The sequence below is a fragment of the Crinia signifera genome, chromosome 11 (assembly GCF_055691185.1).
Source record: "Crinia signifera chromosome 11, ASM5569118v1, whole genome shotgun sequence".
NCBI lineage: Eukaryota > Metazoa > Chordata > Amphibia > Anura > Myobatrachidae > Crinia > Crinia signifera.
The window spans coordinates 50,972,241-50,992,632 of record NC_139227.1 but is presented as its reverse complement, the minus strand read 5'-3'; the positions used below and the strand labels follow the sequence as shown (position 1 = coordinate 50,992,632).

Genomic DNA, 20,392 nt, shown 5'->3' with positions numbered 1-20,392 from the left:
GCATAGCGGCTCCATCTCCCTGCAAACCCCCTCCATACCACAGTGGTGCTCACTGCTCCATTCTCCTTGTAGCGGACGGGACCATGCGCCAGCAGCCTAACTGTGGCTGCATAAAGCTACTGTACTGTACTTACCTTGCTTGTCCATCCACCGATCATTCTCGGCTCACTCCCTCAGCTGCTTTTGCCCGCTGGCCGGGGTTTTTCTACTTGTCTGGCTGCTGCAGTGCTGCTCCCAGCTGAAGCAGCTTCTGGTTTCTGCAAGCGGCCGCAAAACAACACTCTCTCCTGCATCTTATCAACCGGCCATGGGAGTAGCAGACCGGCCCGCCAAGGGGGCTATAGCTGACCCAGTGGGCCAATTCGCCACTGCGTCCTCCAAAGTAACGGAATTGTAAATAGTGGTGAGGACTGCCACCTTCCGGAGATATACATGACATTACACCAAGAAGGAAGTACCGTAACAACCAATAAACAATCAATACGACCATATTGCCAGCGATTGGAGTGTGCAGAGCGATAAATCGCCGGGTACGCGATCCCATTTTCAGCCCCCTAATGGTCGCTGGTCGGAGGAGCATGCTCCTCCGACCAGCGACTTCCCCTGCTTCTTCTCCCGGCAGTGCGTCATTTTCATCAGCGACCATCACTGAGCAATATGATTGCTGAGCAATATATTGCTAGCGATCATATTGCTCTGTGTGTATGCACCTTTACTCAGCATCTATTACTGTATAAAACCTGTGTTATCTTGGCCTAAAGCCAGAGATATCTCATGCACATCTCTCTGTAAGCTTGCATAAAAAATACACCTTATTATCATCACGCCTGAAGATTTATTGACGTTATCAGTTATGTGACCGGAGCTCATCATGCCCAGCACTGGGTACAGATATGCCCCCCGCAGCCCTTATCCCTGGAGCAGTTATGTGACAGGAGCTCAGCATGCCCAGCACTGGGTACAGATATGCCCCCCGCAGCCCCTACCTCCGGGGCAATTGTGTGGCAGGAGCCCAGCATGCTCAGCACTGGGTACAAATATGCCCCCCGCAGCTCCTATACCCAGGGAAGTTATGTGGCAGGAGCCCAGCATGCCCAGAACTGGGTACAGATATGCCCCCGCAACCCCTATCCCCAGGGCAGTTATGTGGCAGGTGACCAGCACGCCCGGAACTGTTTACAGATATGCCCCCCCCCGCAGCTCCTATCCCAGGGGCAGTTATGTGGTAGGAGCACAGCATGCCCAGCACTGGGTACAGATATGCCCTCCACAGCCCCTATCCCTGGGGCAGTAATGTGGCAGGAGCACAGCATGCCCAGCACTGGGTACAGATATGCCCCATGCAGCCCCTATCCCCAGGGCAGTTACGTGGCAGGAGCCAAGCATGCCCAGCACTAAGTACAGATATGCTGCCCCGCAGCCCCTATCCATGGGGCAGTTATGTGGCAGGAGCCCATCATTTCCAGCACTGGGTACAGATATACCCCCTGCAGCCCATATCCCAGGGCAGTTATGTGGCAGGATCACAGCATTTCCAGCACTGGGTGCAGATATGCCCCCCGCAGCCCCTATCCCCGGGGCAGTTATGTGGCAGGAGCCCAGCACTGAGTACAGATATGCCCCCCACAGCCCCTATCCCCGGGGCAGTTATGTGGCAGGAGCCCAGCAGTGAGTGCAGATATGCCCCCCGCAGTGCCTATCCCTGAGGCAGTTATGTGGCAGCAGTCCAGCATTGGGTACATATATGCCCCCCACAGTCCCTATCCCCGGGGCAGTTATGTGGCAAGTGCCCAGCATGCCCAGCACTGGGTAAAGATATGCCCCCTGCAGCCCTATCCCCAGACCAGTTATGTCACAGGAGCCCAGCATGCCCAGCACTGGGTACATTTATGCCCCCCGCAGCCCCTATCCCTGAGGCAGTTATGTTGCAGGAGCCCAGCACTGGGTACAGATATGCATCCCGCAGCCCTTATCCCTGGAGCAGTTATATGGCAGGAGCTCAGCATGCCCAGCACTGGGTAAAGATATGCCCCCCGCAGCCCCTATCCCCAGGGCAGTTATGTGACAGGAGCCCAGCATGCCCAGCACTGGGTACAGATATGCTCCCTGCAGCTCCTATCCCCGGGGCAGTTATGTTGCAGGAGCCAAGCATGCCCAGCACTGGGTAAAGATATGCCCCCCCCCCGCACCCTCTATCCCGGGGCAGTTATGTGGCAGGAGCCCAGCATGCCTAGCACCGGGTACAGATATGACTCCGCAGCCCCTATCCCCGGGGCAGTTATGTGACAGGATCCCAGCATGCCCAGCACTGGGTAAAGAAAGATATGCCCCCCGCATCCCCTATCGCAGATCACTCACCATGTTGATCCCGGTGCTCTTCCCTGACACAATGTAACAGAGTCTCCTGGCAACACAAGCTGCCCAAGTACCGCGAGATCCTGCTGCAGCACTTCCGGGATCCCGGCCGTTGCTATGGACACCTGGTAAACAGCTTGCTTAGTAACGAGCTCTGGGTCTGCTCTGCACTCTGCAAAGAGTGTATGGGGGGAGTGTACAGGGTTCATGCTGAGCTCTGGTGCTTTAATACAGAGGTACTTGTTTCCTAGAACGGCCACACCGATTTTGATCGGGTCGGTCGCATTGCGTCGATCGCATCGCATACGATCAAATCGCATGCGATGCGACCGACGCGATGGCCCCGATTTTTACATTGATTGATATGTGAATAGGGTCCCTGGGACCCTATTTTACATTGGATTCAATGTAAAAATCTCCCCAGACCACAATTTTAACCCCCTCAACGGCACCCCACGATTGACGCGAACCGAAGCGTGGCGAGCGTAGCGAGCCCGCGAGGGGCGGCGGTACGCGTCCTCCGACCTTTTCATACCCCCTACTATCCACGTCGGCGTGGAGTTGAGAATATAAAGTGTGGCGAGCCCAAAGCGTGGCGAGCGTAGCGAGCCCCGCGAGGGGACGCGTATAACTTCACAGGTATACGCGTACCCTCGCGGGGCTCGCTGCGCTCGCCACGCTTCGGGCACGGTGGCTCGCTGCGCTCGCCACACTTTATATTCTCAACTCCACGCCGACGTGGATAGTAGGGTATGAAAAGGTCGGAGGACGCGTACGGCCGCACATCGCGGGCTCGCTACGATCGCCACGCTTCGGGTTGGCGTCAATCGTGGGGGTGACGTTCACAATGGGGGGGGTGCCATATACAATGAGAAATGGCCCATATTGGCCCATTTCCCATTTTTTCCCGGATTACAATGTTAAAAATATTTTAACATTGAACCCTATGGCAAAATCGGGTCCATCGCGTCGGTCGCGTCGCGTGCCATGTTAATGCACCCGACCGACGCGATGGACCCGATTTTGCCTTTGCCGGCAAAATGGACCTGATTTCAAAGGAAATCGGGTCCATCGGGGGTAATCGTGTACCATAAGTTAAGGTACACGATTACCCCCCGATTGTGGCCGTTCTAGGAAACAAGTACCAATACAGATACATACACTGAAAGCAGCCATATTTACCTACTATTATGAGAATTATATATATATATTATTTTATTATTATTATTATTATTATTAATAGTTTTTAAATATGCACTTTCTTATTATAGTTTCAGTATTATTATTTTTTCACTGTTTATTTAAGTTTGCTAATTCACTCTTTTTTTATACTTGTTTTTTTGACCATATATGTCATTTTACCATATCTGAATAATTTAGTATTTAAATTATCCACCTCAGTACGGAATCCAACATATATAAAATAGGATTTACTGCATGTAGCGCTAAATGCGTGTCACATGCGTTCCAGATAACGCTCACATACTTCCGGGCAGTAACTCACCCGGAAACAGCAATATCAAACAAATCCAGAATAACGGAGAGAATAGAGAGCATACCATGATGAAGCACTTCCGCATCCTCTAGAGTGCGCTCCAGCATGCGGCTCAGCTAACAAACGCTGATCTACAGGAATAGTAAACCTCAATTATATACATTACAACTTTATACTCATGATTGCGCCATTTATTGATTAAATATTATATATGCTGTGATGCTTCCAGTACTTTTCTTTACCGTAAAATCACCTAGTTGGTTATCAAACTGTTTCCCTAACACTACTGGGTCACCGTAGGCAATAATAGAGATACATTGGCTCCTGTTAACCATCTTGACAAAGGTCCCGTAGCGTAGGCGAACCGAAACCTCGATTCTAACTATGCCCTGCCACCATGCTGCCTGATTAAATACTCATATATAACTACAACACTGGTGAGTGACTCCACTTTATAATACTACATATCCAGTGGACTGTTACTAGCTGTCTTGGATTGTCACCCCAGCATTTAACTCCTACCAAGAAGACGAGAGTGCCTGCCTTATGGATGGATATATATATATATATATATATATACACAGGGCCGGTGCAAGGCACCAGAGCACCCCAGGCAAGTCGGGGTGGGGGCGCCCCGGTGTCTGCCGCCCGGGTACCTGTCCTGTGGCACTGTAAAGCTGGTGGCGGCGACGGCAGCGGGGGGTCCCTGCAGTCAATAAGAAATAACGAGCGCTATCCGCCGGGCTATGCGGAAGCGCTTCTGTTTTGGAAACACTGGCCGCACGGCGCACGCTGATTGGCTGAATCTCAGCCAATCAGCGTGCGGCCAGTGTTTCCAAAACAGAAGCGCTTCAGCATAGCCCGGCAGATAGCGCTCATTATTTCTTATTGACTGCAGGGACCCCCCGCTGCCGCCGCCAGCTTTTACGCACATATACGCTGCAGGACAGGTACCCGGGCGGCAAGGGGGGGCGAAATACCGCCCTCCAGTGGCCGGCGCCCTAGGCAAATGCCTAGATTTGCCTAGTGGTGGCGCCGGCCCTGTATATATATATATATATATATATATATATATATATTATATTACACTGTTACATTTTTGGGGGGAAAAAAGGAATGAGAGATAGATAGATACATTTACATTGTATCATCTGCAGCATTTCCCAGCACTTTACCAAGTATAGTATCTCTAAAGGGCATACACACGTAGAGATCTTTGCTAAGCAATTTTGCTGGTGACAAGATCTCCCATGGAGAGCACATACACACGCAGAGATTTGTGCTAAGCAATTTTGCTAAGCAAAAAAAAGGCCTGGTAGTGGTTCAGAATGAGAGATTGCGATCAGTATCTCTCATTCTGTACACACAGAGAGATTTGCAGTCATTTGCTAAGCAATCTGACTAGATTTTGACTGCATGCACTGACTTAGTTAGCAAGAGATACTTAATCTCTCTGAGCATAAACATGGAGAGATCTGTGCTTACTTTCTAAGCAATCTAGTCAGATTGCTTAGTAAATAGCACAAATTTGCTCCATGTATACACCCCTTAACTGCTCTGGGGCTCATCTACTTTAGGATATAAGTAATTTTACAAGATTCCTCTCAGATGTAGCAGTACACACCCATGCTTATAGGTGCCACGTTCACAATCTCTCCATATATGGAATTAGAGACGCCCTTTAAGTGGAGCATGACACGCCCCCTCAATGGGGCTCTGTGCAAAATTCTACTACCAATTTTTATCTCCCTGAAACTAGTTTTGGCTAGGGAACAAGTATGGTTTAGGGATTTTTTTGGTCACCTCACATATGTCGTCTAGGTAGTGGCCTTTTTCACAGTTAACAGAATGTGGGTGTCTCTGTAGTGCGCCACCATATGATGGTCCCACGAAGAGAATGTGGTCTGCTTGGTCATCCTCATTTATACATTCCCCAACTGGAGAGGAGAAACAGGTGACGGGATATTCAAATCATTGGGCCCCTCGCGGAAAATTACCACGATTACTGAGTATTTGCATGGAGGTCTGGCTAACATGACGCAGTTACCATACTATTGCGTCATTAGAGTCTGCTCCTTCCAGTGATTATACTGTATTAATTTCCCCATTCTGCCCACTTCATTAGGAATCGGAAACAATGCAGGGGGTGTGCATACTCGGGGCTGCGGGTGACTGCACAAAAAGGGGGTGTCACTGGTTGAGAGAGGGTGTGGCCCACCACATCAGAGGTTTGCCTGGCCATGGCGTGCATGGTCTGGTCCCCGTGATAAACATCTGTAGTATATACGGCTGGTGCATGTATGGTATACCAAATAAGTCGCAGCAATACTCCATAGTCCTCCATAGTCCTGTGCAGTGTAATCATGTAATATAATTGTTATACGTATAATTCAGTCTGCATCCTGATCCCTAGAGTAGGGGGTGGACCCTCAGGCAACATGGCCCACCGATGGTTCCCAGAAATCGTCGGATTTCCACCTGCAAACACCGGCTTTCTGTCATACCACTTGCATACAGCTAGGATTAAAAAAAGACCTGATTTTCTCACAGAATGTCCTCGCGCATGCACACTATGATCTGTAAGCATGCGCAGTCAATCAATGCATGGTCAGCCCGCGAATTCACAGCCCAGTGATCAGGTCTGAATAACCCCCAGTGTTCCTATAAAATAAGTAGAGCCAGTTGGCAATGACATACCTCCCAACTTTTTACTTGAACAAATCGGGACACTCGCGCGAAAAGGGGGCGGGGCGTATGCAAATGAGGGCGCGGCTTATGCTAATTAGCCGCGACCTCATTTTCATACGAGAATAGACGCTGTGCGCATGCGCACAGCGTCTATTCTACTAGATTGGGGGGTCTCCCAACTGCCACCCCCCGCAGCGGGACAATGCCTGCCGGGGGTGGGACGTCGGGACAGGACCCGAAAATCGGGACTGTCCCGACGGAATCGTGACAGTTGGGAGGTATGCAATGACAGACATACAGCTACTAAGGCCCATCATAAGCTTCATGTCACTGGGCTGCTATAGCAAATATCAGAATTGTCCACAGTGCCAACACGTCATCAAGCCCCCAAATTGTATTTATTTATTAACGGTTTCTTATATAGCGCACACATATTCCGCAGCGCTTTAGAATATATGAATACTCACATAAGTCCCTGCCCCAGTGGAGCTTACAATCTATTTTCCCTACCACATGCACATGCACACATATACCGCAGCGTTGTACATGTGTGCCCCCCCCCCACACACACACTTATTTCTAGTAGTGCCGTCAAGAATGGAGACCTGGAAATGAATCTAATAACCTCCATAACCACATGGAGTGAAATGTGAGAATGGAAAGTCCACACATAGCATCCATACAGTCAGTACACATAGCACCCATACAGTCAGTACACATAGCACCCATACAGTCAGTACACATAGCACCCATACAGTCAGTACACATAGCACCCATACAGTCAGTACACATAGCATCCATACAGTCAGTACACATAGCACCCATACAGTCAGTACACATAGCACCCATACAGTCAGTACACATAGCACCCATACAGTCAGTACACATAAATCCAACATTGTATCAAAAACTGGGCACAGGCAGATGCCAGGCCTCCAGCATCCTGTTCTTGCTGCAGTTGCCAAGTGGCACTGCCCCCTACAATCCTGGCATTAAAGTCTTACCAGGATGTCAGGACAGTTTGTGGTTTTTCAGCTTGCGAAAAAAATTCAGCCCTGCGACTAGCAGCAAATCCATTCACAATCGCTCATCATCGAACAATATTTCCAGTGTGTGCAGACTGTGTGTAGCCCAGGACTTACGGCTTTGAAGGAAACAGTCTGATTGGAGCCAGAGCTGATGTCACATCCATGACTTCCCTGAAAACGCCTTGGCATGCCTTCATTTTCCTTGACACTCCCAGAAAACAGGCGGTTACCACCCCCAAACACCGGCCTCCAACCAATCACCTTGCATACGGCCATCAAAAATATTAGCAGAATTTTATTGCAGGACAGCCTCGTGCATGCGTACTATGGGCCGTAACCATGCACAGTATATGGAAAATCACCCAGCTTGCGAATAGGCAGCCGTGCGATCAGGTCTGAATAACCCCCTAAATCCGGGGCAGCCTGTGGGCATGCCCGCTGATAGGTGACATGACCAAGCCCAGCGCTATCATAGTTACAAAATTCTATTATGTGCCTGACGGATTTATACATCTGAAACACATTTTCCCCAGTCTCCGTTACACCAGCGCTGCCTGCCGCCTGCACACATGCCAGTTATAATCTAATTTGAGATCTGAGCTTGGCGGATTTTCTGGGCATTTTTCAGACACAGAAATGAAAGGAGGGAAGTAACAGCTGAGCGTCCACTTTCACAGCTTCCCCTGAAAGTGACACCAAACGCGCAGGGGATTACTCTATTTATAACCCGTTCTTTCTCTGATTAATAAGTCATCGCTCCTTCACCACCTCCGACGTCCCCTTTCATTAGTGCAGACACATAACAGCACCTCTGACTCCTGCACCATGCTCGTATCCATCTGGTTACATGCACATGTGCATCAGACCCGAATCCAGCTGGTTACATGCACATGTGCACCAGGCCCGGATCCAGCTGGTTACATGCACATGTGCACCACGCTCGTATCCATCTGGTTACAGTCTCCTGTCCACCATTCCCGGATCCAGCTGGTTAAATGCTCATGTGCACCAGGCCCGGATCCAGCTGTTTACAGTCTCATGTCCACCAGGCCCGGATCCAGCTGGTTACATGCACATGTGCACAAGGCCCAGATCCAGCTGGTTACATGCACATGTGCACCATGCACGTATCCATCTGGTTACAGTCTTATGTCCACCAGGCCCGGATCCAGCTGGTTACATGCACATGTGCATCAGGCCCGGATCCAGCTGGTTACATGCACATGTGCACCAGGCTTTGATCCAGCTGATTGATAGGAAGCCGACGTTTGTCACCCGGACGTTTTCTGGCAGTGTCAGGTGTGCCCAGTTGTTTGGAGGGAGGGCATGTGACGTCAGCTCTGGCCCTGTTTCTATCGCAGCCTCTGAGTAACTCCTAGGCTACAAACAGACTGCGCACGCACATGCTGAGAAATCGTTCCATGGTTAGTGCGAATGGATTTGCAGGGAATCCTCAATACAGCTACTTTTTTTGCAGCCCTGCTAATAAATTTGCAGGCTTGCACAAGGCGGGATTTCACTTTGGTGGAGCGGGGTATACCTGCTCGCAGGGCTGAAGAACCTCGCTCTTTCAATTCAACCATCTATGCTCAAGCATGATGTGACAATATGAGCCTGATTCGGAGGCGGCCGCACTGATGATGTGACACTATTGGACTGATTCGGAGGCAGCCGCACTGATGATGTGATACTATGGGCCTGATTTGGAGATGGCCACAATGAATGTGATGTCACTGCACCCCTAAAAGGCGTGGGACCCATAGGCTGATGCCTACTCTGCCTCAGCTTTATGCCCCTGGTCATGTGAGCAGTGCTGTTGCTGGCTCATAGCTGACATCTCCATTCTCCATCCGGCTCTGGAGCGGAGTATTGTCCTTACCCGCTAGCTCTGACATGCTGAGACTCCCTATATTTATGACCCACCATAACCCTGGGGACCTAGCCGTGATCTCCTGTATCCTGACCTTGGCTTTGCCTAATCCCTGCAGCTATTCTAAGCCCGCCCAGTGCACCAACACTGGCTTACGTCTTCACCCTCCTTGTTTGACTCCTGTGGCTTAGAAAATACGTCACTTATAGCAGCTTACTGACACTGATCAGGCAAGGACGAGCCCCCCCCCCCCCCCCCCCCCCCTATTCAGACGCAGCCATTGGCCACACCAATGAAACGTACACCAGCTGTATGCCAGACGCAGAGTCTACGTCAGAGTGCGGCCTCCATTGTGAATGATGGAAACATCCACAGGTGGCGCTAATTACTTCCTTTGTGATTCTGTGAGGAGACCTGGAAAACACATTTTGTGGTGTGAGTTTGAGATCCTACTGTATAGTGCCCTACATACACAGAGATTTGTGTCAGAGATTCATAATGGAAGATTCAGCATGGGAGATTTCAAATCTGTTACAACTGTCACAGAAAGTGACGTAAAAAACGGCATAATTAATGATGGTTAAGAAATTCGCAATTGAGATGTAGAGTGTATAAGGGAACATGCAATGCAGGCTGCACATTTTATATATTCACACACTGTATATTTATATAGGCTGTACATATTCAGGATGAGTAAACAGTGCATATGCTGCATCCTCCCATTGCACAGGGCATACAGTGGCCTTACAGGCACATCACACATACACCCCACACACACTAATCCCCCCAGCACTAGGCAGGCAGTGCCAGTTAGCAGCACACGCCCACTGGTTGGTCATCCGGGCACCAGGTGATAGTTGTGCCCAGCTCTCCTGCATACTCACAGTTCCTGATATCATAGATGAACACGGCTAGGCCCCGCATCCCATCTCCCTTATAATTAGACACGGCAGGCATAATCTCGGTTCTTGGACCTGCTGTTCGCCCTGGGGGGAACCTTCGCCTTCCTGGGGGACCTCGGCGCCGATGTGTGGAGCGCCGTGCGGTACTTCCAGGTCGGGCACACGCTGTGGGCAGTGTTGCACCTCTGCCTCTTCCTCCTCACCTCCGCCGTGCTGCAGCTTCTCAGCTGGGGCTGGTTCTGGGTAGACAGAGTGAACTGGATGTGCCCGTCTCGGAGATGGTGCCGGGTACCATCAAAATGGAGCGGTGCCCACAGACAGTCCGGAGCCGAGGGGTTGGATGGTGTGACCAGGGAGGGCATATGACGTCAGCGCAGGTGTCCCCAGGTGTGATCAGGGAGGGTGTGTGATGTCAGCGCAGGTGTGCCCAGGTGTGATCAGGGCGGGCGTGTGACATCAGCGCAGGTGTCCCCACATGTGATCAGGGAGGGCGTGTGATGCCAGCGCAGGTGTCCCCAGGTGTGATCAGGGAGGGCGTGTGATGTCAGTGCAGGTGTGACCAGGGCGGGAGTGTGACGTGTGCCCAGGTGTGATCAGGGCGGGCATGTGACGTCAGCGCAGGTGTCCCCAGGTGTGATCAAGGAGGGCATGTGACGTCAGCGCAGGTGTCCCCAGGTGTGATCAGGGAGGACGTGTGACATCAGCGCAGGTGTCCCCAGGTGTGATCAGGGAGGGTGTGTGATCAGGGAGGGCTTGTGATGTCAGCGCAAGTGTCTCCAGGTGTGACCAGGGAGGGCGTGTGACGTCAGCGCAGGTGTGCCCAGGCATGATCAGGGAGGGTGTGTGACGTCAGTGCAGGTGTGATCAGGGCGGGCGTGTGACTTCAGCGCAGGTGTCCCCAGGTGTGATCAGGGAGGGTATGTGATGTCAGCGCAGGTGTCCCCAGGTGTGATCAGGGAGGGCGTGTGATGTCAGCACAGGTGTGATCAGGTGTGATCAGGGAGGGTGTGTGACGTCATGTGACGTCAGCACAGGTGTGCCCAGGTGTGATCAGGGCAGGCGTGTGACGTCAGCGCAGGTGTCCCCAGGTGTGATCAAGGAGGGCGTTTGACGTCAGCACAGGGTGCCCAGGTGCTTTCAGGGAGTGCGTGTGACGTCAGCGCAGGTGTGATCAGGGAGGATGTGACGTCAGTACAGGTGTGCCCAGGTGTGATCAGGGAGGGCGTGTGACGTCAGCGCAGGGTGCCCAGGTGTGAACAGGGAGAGCGTGTGACGTCAGTGCGGGTGTCCCCAGGTGTGATCATTGAGGGTGTGTGACGTCAGTGCAGGTGTGATCAGGGAGGGCGTGTGACGTCAGCGCAGGTGTGCCCAGGTTTGATCAGGGTGGGCATGTGACATCGGCGCAGCCATACCAGGGAAGGCGTGTGACGTCAGCCCAGGTGTGCTCAGAGAGGGCATGTGACGTCAGGGCAGATGTGGGATGTCAGCGTAGGGGTGCCCAGGTGTGATCAGGGAAGGCATGTGATGTGAGCCCAGGCATGACCAGGGAGGGCATGTGACGTCAGCGCAGGTGTGCCCAGGGAGGGTGTGTGATATCAGCGCAGGTGTGCCCAGGGAGGGCATGTGACATCAGCGCAGATGTGCCCAGGTGTGACCAGGGAGGGCATGTGATGTGAGCCCAGGTGTGACCAGGGAGGGCATGTGACGTCAGCGCAGGTGTGACCAGGGAGGGTGTGTGACATCAGCGCAGGTGTGCCCAGGGAGGGCATGTGACATCAGCGCAGGTGTGACCAGGGAAGGCATGTGACGTCAGCGCAGGGTGCCCAGCTGTGATCAGGGAGGGCGTGTGACGTCAGTGCAGGTGTGATCAGGGAGGGCGTGTGACGTCAGCGTAGGTGTGCCCAGGTGTGCCCAGGGAAGGCGTGCGACATCAGCGCAGGTGTGCCCAGGGAGGGCGTGTGACATCAGCGCAGGTGTGACCAAGGAGGGCGTGTGACATCAGCGTAGGGTTCCCAGGTGTGATCAGACAGGGCGTGTGACATCACTGCAGGTGTGATCAGGGCGGGCGTGTGATGTCAGCGTAGGTGTGCCCAGGCATGATCAGGGAGGGTGTGTGACGTCAGTGCAGGTGTGATCAGGGCGGGCGTGTGACTTCAGCGCAGGTGTCCCCAGGTGTGATCAGGGAGGGTATGTGATGTCAGCGCAGGTGTCCCCAGGTGTGATCAGGGAGGGCGTGTGATGTCAGCGCAGGTGTGATCAGGTGTGATCAGGGAGGGTGTGTGACGTCATGTGATGTCAGCACAGGTGTGCCCAGGTGTGATCAGGGCAGGCGTGTGACGTCAGCGCAGGTGTCCCCAGGTGTGATCAAGGAGGGCGTTTGACGTCAGCGCAGGGTGCCCAGGTGCTTTCAGGGAGTGCGTGTGACGTCAGCGCAGGTGTGATCAGGGAGGATGTGACGTCAGTACAGGTGTGCCCAGGTGTGATCAGGGAGGGCGTGTGACGTCAGCGCAGGGTGCCCAGGTGTGAACAGGGAGGGCGTGTGACGTCAGTGCGGGTGTCCCCAGGTGTGATCATTGAGGGCGTGTGACGTCAGTGCAGGTGTGATCAGGGAGGGCGTGTGACGTCAGCGCAGGTGTGCCCAGGTTTGATCAGGGTGGGCATGTGACATCGGCGCAGCCATACCAGGGAAGGCGTGTGACGTCAGCCCAGGTGTGCTCAGAGAGGGCATGTGACGTCAGGGCAGATGTGGGATGTCAGCGTAGGGGTGCCCAGGTGTGATCAGGGAAGGCATGTGATGTGAGCCCAGGCATGACCAGGGAGGGCATGTGACGTCAGCGCAGGTGTGCCCAGGGAGGGTGTGTGATATCAGCGCAGGTGTGCCCAGGGAGGGCATGTGACATCAGCGCAGGTGTGCCCAGGTGTGACCAGGGAGGGCATGTGATGTGAGCCCAGGTGTGACCAGGGAGGGCATGTGACGTCAGCGCAGGTGTGCCCAGGGAGGGCATGTGACATCAGCGCAGGTGTGACCAGGGAAGGCATGTGACGTCAGCGCAGGGTGCCCAGCTGTAATCAGGGAGGGCGTGTGACGTCAGTGCAGGTGTGATCAGGGAGGGCGTGTGACGTCAGCGTAGGTGTGCCCAGGTGTGCCCAGGGAAGGCGTGCGACATCAGCGCAGGTGTGCCCAGGGAGGGCGTGTGACATCAGCGCAGGTGTGACCAAGGAGGGCGTGTGACATCAGCGTAGGGTACCCAGGTGTGATCAGGGAGGGCGTTTGACATTAGTGCAGGGTTCCCAGGTGTGATCAGACAGGGCGTGTGACATCACTGCAGGTGTGATCAGGGCGGGCGTGTGATGTCAGCGTAGGTGTGCCCATTTGTGATCAGAGAGGGCGTGTGACATCAGCACAGGTGTGATCAGGGCGGGCATGTGACGTTAGCGTAGGTGTGATCAGGGTGGGCATGTGACATCGGCGCAGTCGTACCAGGGAAGGCATGTGACGTCAGCCCAGCTGTGCTCAGAGAGGGCGTGTGACGTCAGGGCAGATGTGGGATTTCAGCGTAGGTGTGCCCAGGTGTGATCAGGGAGGGCAGGTGATGTGAGCCCAGATGTGACCAGGGAGGGCATGTGACGTCAGCGCAGGGTGCCCTGGTGTGATCAGGGAGGGCGTGTGACATCAGCGCAGGTGTGCCCAGGTGTGACCAGGGAGGGCGTGTGACGTCAGCGCAGGTGTGACCAGGGAGGGCGTGTGACATCAGCGCAGGTGTGCCCAGGGAGGGCGTGTGACATTAGCGCAGGTGTGACCAGGGAGGGCATGTGACATCAGCGCAGGGTGCCCAGGTGTGATCTGGGAGGGCGTGTGACATCAGTGCAGGGTGCCCGGGTGTGATCAGAGAGGGCTTGTGACATCAGTGCAGGTGTGATCAGGGAGGGCGTGTGACATCAGTGCAGGTGTGACCAGGGAGGGCGTGTGACATCAGCGCAGGGTGCCCAGGTGTGACCAGGGAGGGATTGTGACATCGGCACAGTCGTACCAGGAAAGGCGTGTGACATCAGCCCAGGTGTGCTCAGAGAGGGCATATGACATCAGCGCAGATGTGATCAGAGAGGGTGTGTGACGTCAGGGCAGATGTGGGATGTCAGCGTAGGTGTGCCCAGGTGTGATCAGGGAGGGCATGTGATGTCAGCACAGGTGAGCCCAGGTGTGATCATGGTGGGCTTGTGACATCAGCGTAGTCATGCCCAGGTGTGACCAGGGAGGGCGTGTGATGGCAGCGCAGGTGTGCCCAGGTGTGATCAGAGAGGGTGTGTGTCGTCAGCGCAGGTGTGATCAGGGCGGTCGTGTGACATCAGCGCAGTTGTGCCCAGGTATGACCAGGGAGGGCGTGTGATGTCAGCCCAGGTGGGATCAGAGAGGGCATGTGACATCAGCGCAGGTGCGCCCAGGTGTAATCAAAGGGGGGGTGTAACGTCAGCGCAGATGTGATCAGGGCGGGCATGTGGGGTGTGGTATATGGTCCCAACAGTTGGGATCCCAACAGTCATTAGCCCGACGTCGGGAATCCCGACTGGCCGGACTCAGACAGCGGGGAGAGCGCAACAAAGCCCCTTGTGGGCTCGCTGTGCTCGCCACGCTGCGGTCACGGTGGCTCGCTACGCTCGCCGCCTATTCTATTCTCCCTCTATGGGGGTCGTGGACCCCCACGAGGGAGAATAGCCGGCGGCCATCTGGACCCTGAGTTTTGGGGTTTTGACTGTCGGAGTAATGACTGTCAAGATCCCGAATGTTGTGAAACTTTCCGGCACCCGGCATGTGATGTCAGCGCCGGACTCGCTCAGCCTGTCTGTGTCGCAGATTAGTAGAGGGGTCAGAGCTACTCACATTTGCACAGACTGGGAAAACGGTTCATGGTGAGTGAGTTGGGCATGGATTTGCAGATGAGGGTTTCACAATTAGTTTACAGATTTGCGCAGGGTGCCTCTACTCGCAGTCACCTGCAGATCACGATAATGTGTGAATCAGGCCCTATAGACCATTTGGGACTATAGGCAATTAGTACCGTAAAAAAATAAATCCTAGAGGATAATTAGTCCTTTAACGTAACCTGAACACTGTGCCATTGGTAAGAGAAGCATTTACAAGGCTATATACAGTATGTGGAACTTATGCTCTTCACTGTCCGGTAATGAGGGGGTTAAGTCAGGCTGGATCCTGCAGAATGAGGTTGCGGCTGTGATGATGAAGTGTCAGCTCACACCTCTCTCTGTGCAGCCAGCGCATGTGACATAGTGTGATCAGACTCCTAATGCAGCCGATTCCAGGGCTCACAATCATCGCCCCCCCCCTTCAGAGCTGGGAATTATTCCTCCTTCCCATAGAGGAACATCTGCCCCAGCTGTCAGCTCACTGGCATCGCATCATGACGGATTAGCTATAAACCCTCTGTAATGTGGCACAGTGCTTCCTGCCATGCGTACCAGGGCACAGGGAATGTCCCAGTACTCGGCTGATCGCACATTAGAGGTGAAACGTGCAATCAGCGGATAGGACAGTGACATGGACATAATTACAATAATTAGCAAAGGTTATAGTGATTTCTATCTGGACTTTATCAGAAATATGGTGTTATTTGGGAAGCGGTCATCTGTCAGAACAGACTTAGGTCTACAGTCATTAGGTCGACCCCGGAAGGTCAACTTGCCCCAAGGTCGACAGGGTTAAAGGTCGACATGGGTCAAGGTCGACATGGGCCAAGGTCGACATGGGTTTAGAATAGGGGTAGGTAACTGCGCTTGCGTATATTAGCAGCCTTAATAAAGTTTTAGGTAGTTGGTTGGGGTATTTAAGGCGCTTAATAAAGTTTTTATAAAGCGCCTTAAATACCCCAACCAACGATATGGGTTTAGGTCGACCGTCATTAGGTCGACATGAGTTTTTCACTTTTTTTTTAGCCGATATGTGCCGACAGGCGGTATTTCATGCCCTACCATCCACTAGGGCGTGGTGGGAGAATAAAATAGTGTGCCCGAAGCATAGTGAGTGAAGCGAGCGATGCATCTCCAACTGTGTCCATGTCGACTGTGTCGACATTCGGCTAAAAAAAAAAAAGAGTGAAAAACTCATGGCGACCTAATGACTGTCGACCTAAACCCATGTCGACATTGGCCCATGTCGACCTTAAGTCAAGTCGACATTCACCCATGTCGACATTTAACCCTGTCAACCTTGGGGCAAGTCGACCTTCCGGAGTCGACCTAATGACTGTAGACCTAAGTCTGTTCTGACAGATGTACCGCTTCCTGTTATTTAATCATGACAATCTCAAGCAAGTGAGACAAGCATTGTCAGACAGTCAAAATACAGACATGAAAATGCCAATATCATTATGCAGACAGGGTCAAAATGACTGTATTCATTATATCGACATGGTCAAAATGCCGTCATTTTAAATGTCGTCATGTCAAAAGGTCAACATGTGTTTTTTTCGGGGATGGTGTCTATGCCAACATAGGTCGACATGGACACCGTATAAGTGTACCGTGTCCCCTCGCCATGCTTTGGGTGTGGTGCCTTGCTGCACCTGGCACACTATTATAATCTAATATTACCATATTATAACACTTACGCTCTGAGGAAGCCACTGACGCTCACTGTAGGTGGAGAAATGCGTCACACCCGTATATACACATAAGAGGTCAACATCTTCCCTCTGGGCCATCATAGGACGGCACGACTAGCACTAGCTGCCGTATCTGGAGGAAAGCAATCTCCTATGGCCGATTTCCTATTGGCTGCTGGCTCCATTGACAAAGCATTTATCTGTCTGGCCAGAGTTATTATGGACAACACTTAAGGAGTTGTGGACTTTCAGAGACATCAAAGGACTGAACTAATCCACTAACCATACAGGTTATCCTAAATATCTTTTACTAAAAGAAATACGATTTTTTTATACCGGATAAAGCAGACAGGCTAATGTTGTAATACTGTAGAACTACCAACTACTATTAGGGCCTACACACAGGGTGTTTTCTAAGTGATCTCACTAGATCGCTCCGTGTGTAGGGGCCATAGAGATAGCTATGTGCTGCAAGCCATACATGATGGCTTATTAAGATGATTGTTGTTTCTTGTGAAAGTTCCTATTGATTACAAGTTGCCATTCTCTACGGCATCTCGTCATGTTATCTCCGGAGCCTTGTACCCACTTCAGGAACATTCGCCAGTATCTGATCATATTCCCGCTGGAGGCCCTTCTTCTTCTATAAATGCTTCACTTTGGAAAAGCCTTTAAGCTCCATTCACTCAGCTGTTACTGAGCGTCACTGTAGCAATGCCTCCAATCCCTGCGATCGCCATCGTGATGACACACCGCTATTCCCAGTCATTATAACAATGATCAGAAATGATTGGCTTTGTCTTGGTGGATGCCATGATTGACGTCTTGGGGCGGGGCATGATGATGATGACTCACTAGGAATCTAGCAAAACTGCATGTTGGGTCTCTTGTATGGAAGGAGCAGCTCAGGACAGGCCCGGCCAGCATGTAAAGTCCCGCCCAATTTAATTGCAACTGCATTTCTTTATTAGGGTTGCCCCCCCCCCCCATGTCTCAGTATTACTGCATTCAAACACCCAACACCTTTATGTGCGTTATCTATTCTTGTTTTTTACTTAAACAGAAAGGAAAGAATGAAGAAGACTGCTTCTCAGCACCATCCCTGGGTCCAGCACTGGGGTATCAGCATTAATATACAGGGTCTGGCCTACATGCTCCTATATCCATGTCCACTCCATTCCCAGGTCCAGCACTGGGGCATCAGAACTAATATATAGGGTGCTGCCTATAGGCTCCTATATCTATGTCAGCCCCAGGTCCAGCACTGGGGTATCAGCATTAATATACAGGTTGCGGCCTACAGGCTCCTGTATCCATGTCAGCTCCATCCCCAGCTCCAGCACTAGGGTATCAGCATTAATATACAGGGTGTGGCCTACAGGCTCTTATGCATGTCAGCCCCATCCCCAGGTCCAGCACTGGGGTATCAGAATTAATATACAGATGCGGCCTACAGGCTCCTATATCCATGTCAGCCCCATCCCCAGGTCCAGCGCTGTGGTATCAGAATTAATATACAGATACGGCCTAAAGGCTCCTATATCCATGTCAGTCCCATCCCCAGGTCCAGCACTGTGGTATCAGAATTAATATACAGGTGCGGCCTACATGCTCCTATATCCATGTCCGCTCCATCCCAGGTCCAGCACTGGGGTATCAGCATTAATATACAGGGTGCGGCCTACATGCTCCTATATCCATCTCAGCTCCACCCCCAGTCCAGAACTGGGGTATCAGCATTAATATACAGGGTGCGGCCTACAGGCTCCTACATCCATGTCAGCTCCATCACCAGGTCCAGCACTGTGGTATCAGAATTAATATACAGGTGCGGCCTACATGCTCCTATATCCATGTCCGCTCCATCCCAGGTCCAGCACTGGGGTATCAGCATTAATATACAGGGTGCGGCCTACATGCTCCTATATCCATCTCAGCTCCACCCCCAGGTCCAGAACTGGGGTATCAGCATTAATATACAGGGTGCGGCCTACAGGCTCCTACATCCATGTCAGCTCCATCACCAGGTCCAGCACTGGGTTATCAGCATTAATATACAGGGTGCGGCCTACAGGCTCCTACATCCATGTCAGCCTCAGGTCCAGCACTGGGGTATCAGAATTAATATACAGATACGGCCTACAGACTCCTATATCCATGTCAGCTCCATCACCAGGTCCAGCACTGGGGTATCAGCATTAATATACAGGATGCGGCCTACAGGCTCCTATATCCATGTCAGCTCCATCCCCAGGTCCAGCACTGGGTTATCTGCATTAATATACAGTTGTGGCCCACATGCTCCTATATCCATGTCAGCTCCTTTCCCAGGTCCAGCACTGGGGTATCAGCATTAATATACAGGTGTGGCCTACAGGCTCCTATATCCATGTCAGCTCCTTTCCCAGGTCCAGCACTGGGGTATCAGCATTAATATACAGGTGTGGCCTACAGGCTCCTATATCCATGTCAGCTCCTGGGTTCACTAGTCCTGCAGACCCTGCATCCAGAGTTTTTGCTCCTATTCCTGTTGTATTATTGTGTGATTATGACATCATCACCAAGTGCAGATGTCACACAGTCCCGGGGTCGGAGATCTGCAGGTACAGCGGGACACCAATTATCTTTCCAGTACTATTTTATTCATGTAATGTGCCTCTGGTGGTAATAAATACACACATATGGGCGCTGATTCATACTTAGAACACCAGCCAGTTGCATGTCAGGGAGGCGGGACGAGGTGGACGTCACCAAGCCCCGCCCCCACTGCAGTTAAACAAGGCAATTTACGGGTCCACAGATAGGGGGAGGAAAGAAAATTACACTAAATGACGTAATTCGCGCCATTTTAGGCCCATCCCTCGACGCGGACCTGCAAAAACTGGGCTTTAGTGCAGCGGGGAAGATTGGTGTGGGGGACTGCGTGACTGATGCGGGAGACATGCCCACCTTCCCGGGGGGCTGGGAGGGGGACCCGAATTTTGGGAGCCTAATTAAATGGCGTTACAAGGGTTCCGCAGCATCTAACGCAGTACACAAACACACGCATACATACATACATAACACAAACCCACTGAGCAAATCAAGAAAACAGGGATAGATTTATGAAGCGGTGATAAGGGAGGAGAAGTGATAAAGTACCTGGTAGTTTATCACCGGCCAATCAGCTCCTAACTGTTCCTTTTTAAACCCAGTCTGTAATTTAGCAGTCAGATGCTGATTGGCCGGGGATAAAAGTACCAGGCACTTTATAACTTCTCCTCCATTATCACTGCTTTATACATCTACCCCACAGCGCCTTACAGTACAGGACAATGGGGCCCATTTAGCATAGATCACACACTGTATACAATGTGATCTGGGCAGGATCTACCACCCAGTATCACATTGCAATTTGTGATCATATTGCTGGGTGTATCATCCTACAGGAGCTGCAA

The 20,392-nt window shown here is 52.1% G+C and overlaps 1 protein-coding gene across 1 annotated transcript in view; it reads right to left on the bottom strand.

Moving 5' to 3' along the window:
• DRC4 (dynein regulatory complex subunit 4) overlaps window positions 1–2,400 on the bottom strand; it is a 56,622-nt gene extending 54,222 nt beyond the window's left edge. The window contains exon 1 of the mRNA XM_083164046.1: window positions 2,359–2,400. Coding sequence (XP_083020172.1) covers window positions 2,359–2,361 — 3 coding nt within the window. The 5' untranslated portion in view covers window positions 2,362–2,400. The remainder of the gene's footprint in view (window positions 1–2,358) is intronic.
• Between the last annotated feature and the right edge of the window lie 17,992 nt (window positions 2,401–20,392).